This window comes from Hemiscyllium ocellatum, chromosome 45, assembly GCF_020745735.1.
Source record: "Hemiscyllium ocellatum isolate sHemOce1 chromosome 45, sHemOce1.pat.X.cur, whole genome shotgun sequence".
Classification (NCBI taxonomy): domain Eukaryota; kingdom Metazoa; phylum Chordata; class Chondrichthyes; order Orectolobiformes; family Hemiscylliidae; genus Hemiscyllium; species Hemiscyllium ocellatum.
This window is the reverse complement of record NC_083445.1, coordinates 21,397,866-21,408,947: the sequence shown is the minus strand read 5'-3', so window position 1 is coordinate 21,408,947 and position 11,082 is coordinate 21,397,866. Positions and strand designations below refer to the sequence as shown.

The 11,082-nt window shown below is 39.7% G+C and overlaps 1 protein-coding gene across 4 annotated transcripts in view; it reads right to left on the bottom strand.

Annotated features, from left to right (window-relative positions):
* Window positions 1–727: 727 nt before the first annotated feature.
* The window catches only part of LOC132836058 (cAMP-dependent protein kinase catalytic subunit alpha-like), a 237,741-nt gene continuing 227,386 nt past the window's right edge, over window positions 728–11,082 (bottom strand). For all 4 annotated transcript variants that reach the window (XM_060855299.1, XM_060855300.1, XM_060855301.1 and 1 more), the window contains exons 6-10: window positions 10,819–10,945; window positions 7,529–7,624; window positions 6,387–6,509; window positions 3,531–3,695; window positions 728–2,335 (exon numbers count right to left, since the gene is read on the bottom strand). In XM_060855299.1, the coding sequence (XP_060711282.1) occupies window positions 2,210–2,335; window positions 3,531–3,695; window positions 6,387–6,509; window positions 7,529–7,624; window positions 10,819–10,945 (637 nt within the window). In that variant the 3' untranslated portion in view covers window positions 728–2,209. The remainder of the gene's footprint in view (window positions 2,336–3,530; window positions 3,696–6,386; window positions 6,510–7,528; window positions 7,625–10,818; window positions 10,946–11,082) is intronic.

Here is an 11,082-nt window from a genome sequence, read left to right as displayed (position 1 = left end):
TTATGTTCAGCTTTTCAACAAATGACATACCTGAGGAGTACTGTGACATTACACAAACGTAATTTGATAACACTTATTACATAAAATCATAAAACAAGAATATGATGATTCTGCAACATTCTTCAAAGTCAAGCGTTCTTGCTACTTTGAAGGAACTCAAGCTAGAGATCCAACGTGAACAACCCACAACTAAACATCGGCAAGGCCAGCAGACTGAAGTATATGGATGTTTACAGAAGTATGACTTTCCAATATATTTGAAATGTTATTCTAATACAACAAGCAGAGAATACAATACCTTTGTCTGGCTGAGGAACAGTTTATCACAGATTATCTAATCTGCAATGCTAAATGAATAATGTCTTAGAACAAACTTTAAGTAACAGCTGGTTTCAGTCATCCTCTCATCCTGTTTGTAGATGGGATTCATGACCTGTTCTAACACTAAGTTTCAGATAGAGAGATTTATTTCTTCTTAAGAGATTACAGTTTAAGAGCTGTCTATTTCTCATTTACACCTTTAGTTCAGTACATGAGTGAAGGTGAAGTTTACAAGGGACAGCAATAGAGTTGCTGCTCCTCTGAAAGAGGATCAGGCACTTGGGCCCAAAAATAAAAAAGTTAATTTTTAATTAGGTTTACTATCACATTTACTCACATGAGTACAGTGAAAAGTTTACAAGTCGCCACTTACAGCACCATCTTGGGTACAAAGGATACCCCTATACAGAATCTTGGTACAAAGCAGGAAAATAAAGAAAATAAAGTTAAATAGTTAAATATTACATTCTTTCTTACTAAAAAGTGGAAAAACAAAGAAACATAGTGAACAGTTCAACACCACAGTCCAAAAGCACCTAGCGATGCTGGGTGTGCACAAATCAAGGGCTCGATCTCAACTCCACCACCGCCCCGGGCTGCCTGCCCTCGCTGCCTTGCAGACTGTTCCTGCTCCCGCTGGCTGCCTTGAGCTGCCTTCTTCAGCTCTTGACACTGGCTGCCCCAGGCTGCCTGTTCTCATTCTCACCACCGGCCACCTCAGGCTGCCTCCTCCTGCTCTTGCTCTCGCTACCTTGTCTTGCGACATTGAGGTAGGAGAGAGAGGGAAAGATCCAGTGTTGATATTCCAAATGGCTTTTGTTGCTGGGCTCTGTATGTTAAATGGGGGTTTGGTACTAGGATACAAAATTGTTTATTCTACCCTTTATTTTAAAGAAAAGACCTGTATTTCCACAGAATCTTGACAATCTCAGGAAGTCCCAAAGTGCTTTTCAGCTGATGAAATACTTTTATTTTGAAGTGTAATGTTGCAATGTAATTAACATAGCAGCCAATTTACCCAAAGCAAGTTCCCACAAGCAGGAATGTGATAATCAGGTAATCTGTACAGAAACATAAACATTGGCTGTGTCACTGTGGAGAACTCCACTATTCTGTTGAAATAATGCCAAGGGACTGTCTGCCCCCACCAGTGGAATCTTAAAATAAAGCAAGCACTTCAACTTGGAGGTTACTGAAGAAATGTGAAAGCCACATAATTGGGCTGGCATGTACTGTGGCGAACACAATACTACTACATCATCCATCTAATTCCGCGTTACTTAAATGTGAGATCCTAAAACAATACAGAAGCTAATCATTTCCCAGTCTTCAGTGAGTGCAGGGAATCAATTGCAGGGATGGTGCACAGCTAACAATACACCTGTGCATGCCAGCCCTGGAGCTGCTCGGAATGAGTGAGACAGGTGAGTAAACAGTTCAAGCTCCTAATTTACTTACTCTGCAGTCAGATCAGATATGGAAAAGTAGTCCCTTCACTCGGAAATACATTGTAAAAAAGAAAACTAAAGGTCTTTAATGTATAAGTAAAATATCTTTTAAAACACAGAACATATATAACATTCAGGCACAATGAGATACAAACGCTTATTGGAAGGCGGCAAAAAAAAGAGAAGTTTAGTGTGTCATTGGGAATAGTGACTGTCTGGAGAACCTCAGGATTTGCAGGAGCAGTCTGTGTAAGGGAAAGAGGGCCAGGCCCTTCGAAGTCACGGCAACGTAGGACTCCACCTGGTGGAATGCACAGACTCAACACAAAAGTTTTCAGTAAATACAACAGTTTGGGCTCCCCTCCAAACACTGCCTCCTTTCCTTTCCAGCCGTGTATCAAGTTTCCCAGTCATTTTACAGCTTTGTCTCATTCCCTTCTCTAGAAATCAGCAAATTCCTTTGAATATTTCTCTGTGAGAGATATGCGGATTGCCTCCTCTTCATACTCGTCAAAGTTACTCGTGTCCCCGGGGCCTCTAAACTTGGGTTTAAAAGGAGGCTCCTCCTGAGGAAAGGAACAGAAACTAAATTAAGTTGCTTTAGAGTTACAGAATCATTTTGACATGTATCCTGAGAGCTGCTCACCAGGTTTCTCTAGCATATTGCATTGCACCTACAGCGTCATGTCACAGCAAAAAGTCCCCCACTGTTCCAATGCTTGGACACTGCATATTGGCCGCAACATCACAATTTAAAAAAAAATTCTTGGGATGTGGCACAGACAGCATTTACTGCCCATCTCGAAATACTCAGATCAAGAGTGGCTCACTGGGCCATTTCAGAGGCTAGCTAAATGTCAGCCACATTGCTGTGGGCTTGATGTCACATGCAGGCCAGACCACAGAAGGATGGCAGATCTTCTCCCATAAAGGACATAAGTGAACCATAACATTCCACAATCGCTGTCATGGTCACCATCCCCAAGACTTTAGTTCATAATTTTAAAAATATTTAATTGAATTTAAATTCCACCAGCTGCTGTGGTGGAATTTAAGACCATGTTCCAGAGAATTAGCCTGGATAACCAGTCAATGACATTATTACTATGCCATCATCTCCCCCACCTTCCCACTGAGATGCAGCAAAACCCACAATCCATATTCTTTCCACCATAACAACCCTGACATTACAGCCCTGAATACAAACACTACTTGTTGCTCCCTTTCAACACAGAACCATCATTATCTCTTGAGCAGTACTAAATATAAATGTGACATTGGCTGCTTCTGGCTAGTTGAAGCTAACATATAGGATAAATATGGAAAATTCAATGCTAATTCTGCATTCTGAATATACAGGAGTTTATACTGGGACTTACTTCACTGAAACAAAGAGCCAATGCTGGCTGAGCCACTTAAATAGGGTGTGTCTGCATAGGGAGTTTATCCACACTTTGTCATGCAGAACAGAAACTCCTATCCATTTTAAAAACAAGGGAACAGGCTCAATGTGCATTAGATACCCTCTTAAATAGAAACAAAATGATTATGCCTATATGTGTAGAAAAAAGAGTTTGAGGCTAATGGGTTGATGGGTATAGAGAGTGGTGAGAAGACTGAGTGGGAGAGATCACAAGAACATTTGTGTGTGTGTTGCTGTGGCTGAGCTGGTCACAGAAAATCTCTCCTGGTACTACCCAGTAAAAGCTGCACCAAGTCCTTTCTAGGGAAATAGATTCTGACTGGCTGGAGTCACAGTACCTTTCTTTTGTAGATGGATAGCCAGTCTGTGTTGGCAAACCACTTGTGGTTCTTGATGTCATTGACACCGTTTCGGAGATTACCAAACCGTTTGGTCAGATCAACCTGCAACAGGTTCCGGAGCAGATCTTTTAGGTCAGAGCTGAAATGAGATGGAAACCGCACCTGAAAAAAAACATTGATCTGTTACATAAGAATGACTCAGGCTCATAAGACATGAGAGGTTCAGCAAAGATTAAGTGTAGAGGTAGAATTTCTGATTTGATAACTACACACAAATATATTATAAACTCAATAGATACAAAATTGCATGCATCGTTTCTGCAAATTGGATATTTGTTTGTGATAGTACTGGGGGGTATCTTGTTGTGGTTGCGGATTCACAAACTACAATCTGCTTGGGGCCAGTGCTGCTTCAATGCCTTACCTTAACACTGTGTGTAGTTCCAAAGATTGGACATAAGCATAACAATGTGAGTATTTACTTTCAAGCCAGACTGTTGTTTATTATATAGAGGGGGTTGATGAGCTAATGGTAGCTCCCATCAGGGTGAGTTATCCAGTTTGGGGTAAAAAGCGTAGACCCAGCCTTCTCATTAGTTTCACGAAAACATAACACCTCACATTTATTCACATTGATGTTCATTTGCCATTACCTATTCTGCAAGTTTATAAAGATCTTTCTATGTTTTGGACAATTCTTTTTCCAATTCTTCCAATCACATCTCCAGTTTGGTGTCACCCCTTGAATTTTGAAATTGGACATCCAAATCCCAATTCTAAATATTGATGTAACTGGTGTATAGCTGTGGTCCTGGCCCCAATCCTTATGGAACATTACTTCCTAGCTTTAAGCAGCCTGATTCATTCAACGCAAGAGTGGACTATACAGTAGCTTATCAAAGGCTTTTGAAAATCTAAATATATTATGTTCACTGCATTACCTTTATCTACTCTTGCTGTTATTTCTTCATATTAGTTAAGCATAATCTTCCTTTTAAAAATCTGTGCTGATTATCATAAGTTCTGTTTTTCAATGTTTTCCTATTACCTCTCTTCAGTAAGTGTAACATTATTTTTACTACCATTGATATGGAGTCATTACTGTATGCAGTTAACTCAATGTATTAACACAGTTTCCTGGACTTGTTCCACCTCCCTTTTGTAAGTATAGGAATCATGGCAATTATCTGTCAGTTCTCTTTAAAAAAAACCATTTTGTATACATATGTAATGGTGCTTCTGCTATCTTTTTCTTTGTGTCTCCCAGTCTTAGCAAGGCATCTTCTATTACAACATGTGGGATTTGAGTCGTCTAAATCAAATACCCTAATGATTTTTATGAATGAGGTTGAGAATATAGTAACAATTGATGCCAATTTACAGATAAGTCATTAAATTACTCTAAAAGAAAACACATTATGAATGCACAAACTCATCATACTCAGGTGAAAGACTGTAAAATTCAATCCCATCAAACAAAGCTCCCATATGTAAAAGGATAATGCTCATACTCCTTTTTCTCAGTCCTGATGAGTAAGCATTCTGCAACATATCCCCTAATAAGGGATTCAGCATTCAATGTTCTCACATACTGACAAGCAGTAGCAATTCATGAACACAACAGGCACATGAGCAGAAATGTATTCCTGGACATGTGCCCAACCAGATGGACCTAACACATTTTCTCACCTCTTGGAGGCAAAAAAATGACCCTTCAGGATAATGAACTTCAGTTGACTATTAGGGTAACATCAGATAGTCAGAGAGATTAAAGTGTCCGCTTGTGTTTACCTCAAAGGCCATTTCTTCCAATGGGGTTATTTAAAAAATAAAATCATATTTATACTGTGCCAATCACATCCCCATAATGTCCCTAAGTACTTTGCTGCCAATGTTAGTCACTGCAGCCAGCATGGCTCCACAAATAGCAATGAAATAACAATGAAATAACAGAGCAGTTAAATATACTTTAAACATAGTTTATGATCAAGGTGTAAATGTCAGCTAGGAGAACTACTCTGCTCTTCAAACCTTTTGGGTTTAAACACCACAAAATATTTAACATCTACCTGAACAGACAAACAGGCTATTAGTTTAATGCTTCATTAGAAAATTGGTTCAAAAAAACACTGAGGCAAGTATATGAAAAGGAAAGGTTTGGAGGGATATGGGCCAGGGACAGGCAGGTGGGAGTAGTTTAGTTGGGATTAAGCTCAGCATGGTGTGGTTGGACCAAAGGGTCTGTTTCCATACTGTATGGCTCTATGAATCTATGGCGTGCCTGACATGAAATACTCCAAGGCACAAACTATCCCTCACTATGACCATCTAACATTATTATCTTCCCTCCTTATATATGATTTGTAATTAGGATATGACTGACTGTTGATTAGTTAAAGCCTCCAGTTGAGTCCTGAACAAAAACAATGTCAATGTAGCTCAGATGATAGCTTTCTCCAATTAGAAGTTTCATCCAGAGCCCCAATCCATTGTCCAGGTTGTTACTCCACATTGACACTGAAGGAGTTGTACATTATACCTTAGAAACATTAAACCATGTAATATTCTTCATGTCCCAGTAGTCTGAGTGAATATTAAGAATCACAAGATACTACTAAAAAAAAACGCAGAGTTCTGCCAGATTCTGGTCAATACACTTTCTGTAAAACCATTTAACTCTGTCATCTTCTTGCTCTTTATAAGATTTTGTGATTGTCACATTTACTCTCATAACAGTGACTTGCGATTGTCAAGATGTTTCTATGATGGGAGCGGTACTGGTCAAATTTAAATCTCTCTTTATTTAATCACACAGGATCAGAAAAACAATATTTCTTTGAGCTCAATGCTTACCTTCCCCGAGACTATTTTTTCATAAATCTGAATTGGCTGGTCTGCAAAAAATGGAGGATATCCAGCAGACATTTCATAGATTAGGACCCCTAATGCCCACCAATCCACAGCTTTGTTATAGCCCTGGAAGAACAAGAAACATGGATCAAAAGACAGATTCAGATCCATTTCTGTCAGGTTAGCTGACTTGTCTAAACAGTAATTTGGGTTTTACAATTGCTTCAATGAGGTATTTGTGGCAGAAAGCTGCTGGTTAAAACAATCCCTACTGGAAGAGTGCAGAGTAAGTGTAGGCTTTGACACATGATGGCAAAGCTATCTTTGTACATCAAGGTTCAATAATTCTCAGCTCTCTCGAGGGAGATGGTGGCCTCTTGGAAATGCCATTTGTATATTAGCTTTAAATGATTTCCAAATAGCTAGTCTAATACACCATATAACCAGAAATCTGTAGATGTCTCAGTACTTATCCAAATATATTTGACAGAGTCATTGTAGAACTCCTGTTGTTGCAGATCTGTGTAGACATCTGCCTACAGTGATCTAACAACTGAATCTCTAGATTTGTAAACCATAAGATTGCGTTGGTAACCTAACTGGGTAGCTTACGAAATGGTGACAGCATATTTAACGTGACAGCATTTAGATTAGATTCCCTAGAGTGTGGAAACAGGCCCTTCGGCCCAACAAGTCCACACCGACCCTCCGAAGACACATTCCCCTACATTTACTCCTTCAGCTAACACTATGGGCAATTTAGCATGGCCAATTCACCTAACCTGCACATCTTTGGACTGTGGGAGGAAACCGGAGCACCCGGAGGAATCCCACGCAGACACAGGGAGAATGTGTAAACTCCACACAGATGGTTGCCCGAGGCAGGAATTGAACCCGGGTCTCTGGTGCTGTGAGGCAGCAGTGCTAACCACTGTGCCACTGTGTCGCCCCTAACATGCCAGCAAAATACTCCTATCGTAAACATTTTGGTATGTATACATTGACAACGCTGAAATACCAAAGAAACAAAGGGGAGAGAACATTTTGACACGAAATTTACAGGATATTAATAGATTGCGTTTTTCATGAACTGGAAGGAGTTGAAAGGTGCTGCAGTCTGTAGGGAAAAAGCAGCAGTTTCATACCTTACTAAGGATGATCTCAGGAGCCAGGTATTCGGGAGTCCCACACAGTGTCCAAGTTCGACCCTTTACCCTCTTGGCAAATCCAAAATCTGTCACCTAGAGATGAACCAGATTTTAAAATCAATCTGAGATGAAACACATTGGAGAAATTGCATGTCTTTTTATCACTTTAATTCACCATTTTCATTTAACTTCAATTATTGTTTGATGAATTAATCTATATAGGCTAGATGATCTTAACTCTTCTCCTTTTTAAGGGGAACCATAAAAATCTGTAAGTTTTCATGTGCTGAGCCTCAGAATTTTAATTACCCATTTAACATAGGACCTGACTCCTCTGTTCTGTACAAGGTTCACAGTTCCTGTTTAACATTTGTTGCTTAACAGACATCTACATTAAATCCCACCTGCCTCTCCTTAGCCATTTCTACTTCCTCTGTTCAAATGTCTTTTCTGCATGAAGGTTCCTTACTTTTTTCACATAAGCAGAATCCTTTGCAACTGACAAATCTGATTAGTAATGATTCCTCCCACCAAAACAAGTTAACAGTACCAATGCAATCAATCCATACTACGAACATGAAGTGAAAATCAGTACCATTCTTCCACATCTATAATCTTGTAATCACAGCATCCAACAGTTTTCTGAGAAAAATAAGCTACAAATTGCTTACATCCTTTTTTTCAACCAAAACTATTTCCTGCATACACTTTACCAAACTTTGGTGCTGGTTCATATGTTCGGACATTTTGTTTAGGTTTCATTTGTGGCCACATAAATTCAGATTTAAGTTACCTGGCCTTTCGGTAAATATTTGACCGAAATCCTTATTGCAAGGCTGCCAAAAGGGGTCTAAAGTTCTTCAAGTAGAGGGTAGTGATATATAATAAATGCTGTGAATTTGCCATCTTGGGCTCACAGATGTTCAACCTATTTGTAAATAACCAAACAAATTTTGGTTCCCATTTCAGAGATCAGGAATTGTTGGTGCTTGAACATTACTCCTTAGCCAGTGTCACTAGGTTAAGCACATTAACTAAGATAAGGTGTCAGGAAATAGTGAGTTTCTTGTGGGTAAGGCTGTTTACCATGCAGAGACCCACATCAGTCATCTAAGGGATAAGGCACATGGAGTGCATACGTTTTAACTTGAATTAATATCCAGTTCACATAGAAAAAAAAAGTAAATAAGTACAGTATGCAGATACCTCAACATCATGGGTTAGTTATTTTCAAGTATTATGAAAAATAGTCCATTGGCTATGCCCATTCTTATGCCCGAAACGTCGAATTTCCTATTCCTTGGATGCTGCCTAACCTGCTGTGCTTTAACCAGCAACACATTTTCAGCTATGCCCATTCTGACTCAATGCCCAACACATAGCAAGATTGAGACATGAAATGGACATGATTATTGATTGGATTCCTAATATTGGTAGCTAAATGAAGAAGTTGCTGCAAAGAAAATTGGGAATCTGATTTCATCTGGAAAGTAGTGGATGCAAGTTTCAAATTGTAATGATGTTGTGTGATTCTGTTCGCTGAGCTGGGAATTTGTGTTGCAGACGTTTAGTCCCCTGTCTAGGTGACATCCTCATATTAAAATCACTATAAATGCTGGAGGAAACATCACATAAATGCTGGAGGAAACATCACAGAAGCGCTTCACAGGAGGCTCCCAAGCACTGAGGATGTCACCTAGACAGGGGATGAAACGTCTGCAACACAACTTCCCAGCTCGGCGAACAGAACTACAACAACGAGCACCCGAGCTACAAATCTTCTCACAAACTTTGATATTGTATGAATCACAGGCATCTAATCTTGGACTAAGGAATTCAGTTTGGTCACCTGACCTCAAAAACAGTAACTGATATATTTTGGAAAACTTCAGGAAAAGAATGAAGAGTGATTCTTCAGAATAGGCTCTCAAGTCTGGGAGGAACTGAATTTAATACTGCTAGAGAAAAAGATTAAAACGTAAAATACTTCAAGAATAGTTGATGCTTTAATTCTTTTTCCTGATCATATGCTAATTCTTAATCAATTGACATTTTCAAAGCAAATTGACAGGAAAAGGAACTGAAGATTATTAACAAATCTATTTGGTTCACATTAGAATTCAGGAATGTGAAAGTATTGGGCTTCATGGGATTAACAGTCTTTCAGCATTCCAGCCTTTTTTGCACTAGAAATGATGGATGTAGAGTTGGAGCTAGCATACCTTTGTATTGCTGAGTGGTACCTTAGTAAGGTAATAGCATATGCGGCATGGTGCTTAGCACTGCTGCCTCACAGCACTAGGGACCCAGGTTCGATGGCAGCCTCGGGCGACTATCTGTGTGGAGTTTGCACATGCTGGTTTCCTCCAGTTGCTCTGGTTTTCTTCCACAATCCAAACATGTGCAGGTTAGGTGAATTGGCCATGTTGAGTTGTCCAGTGTTCAGGAATGTGTAGGTTGAGTGCATTAGTCAGGGGGTAAACATAGGGGAATGGGTCTGGATGGGTTACTCTTTGGAGATTCGGTGTGAAGTTGTTGGGCTGAAGGGCCTGTTTCCACATGTTGGGATTCTATGATTTGCACGTCACATAGTGGAAAGACAGGAGGGACAATTGCAGGAAATGACGAAGAAGTGTAATCTATGGTTGCAGGTGGAGAAAAACAACTTTGATACAAAGTTGAGAGACAGTAGTAAAGTCAGGACTTATGCAGCTACCCTTAGCAATAGAATTTCCTCAAATATAATTATTAATTGTAACTCTGCTTCAATCCACAGTGGAATTTATTTTCTCTTCAGTGATAGCATTGAGCCTTGGGCAGTGAAAGCAGGTATTCTCTAAAATGGAGGATAACTATGCTGCCCTTCCATTGCCCAATGTGTAATTATTGATCCAAATGCTTGTTCTGGATTGCCTCAAATCCACATCCTTCAATCACCCAACATTGCACTAGTAGATCCAATATTATTTTTGCTAGTAAAACACTACTCCCTCACCTTTAAAAAAAATTTTTTTTGGGCTGCACCTACTATATAGAACATTACCCCCTCCACCTAACCCTGTGCCCATACGCAAGTCATTTCACTTAACTGTGGCCAGTGCATATCTGTGGTATCCCCTGAATGGCTCCTCCCTATCCCAAAATTGTGGTATTTATTTGATGTATGAAGTAGTCACATAATCTGGGATTCGCCAGGAGTACGGCAGACATCCTTTTCTCAAGTGCGCCCTCTAAGTCGGTACTTGATACTGAAAGATTTATGCCATTCCTGGGGCAGTTCCCCATACCTGGATGTATCCATTCTGATCAATCAGTATGTTTTCAGGCTTCAGGTCCCTGTAGACAAGGTCTAGTGAATGGAGGTATTCAAATGCGAGGACAATCTGTGCTGCATAAAATCGTGAGTGAGGTTCACTGGAAGGAAGAGATTTGTAATTAAATTCAGACTCAAAGGCAGAGAGATAACAAACATGTTATTCAATGTGGAGGAGTTTCAGAAATAAATGCAAAATTGGTTGTGTACTGATGCCCAAACACCTTCACCTGAAAGA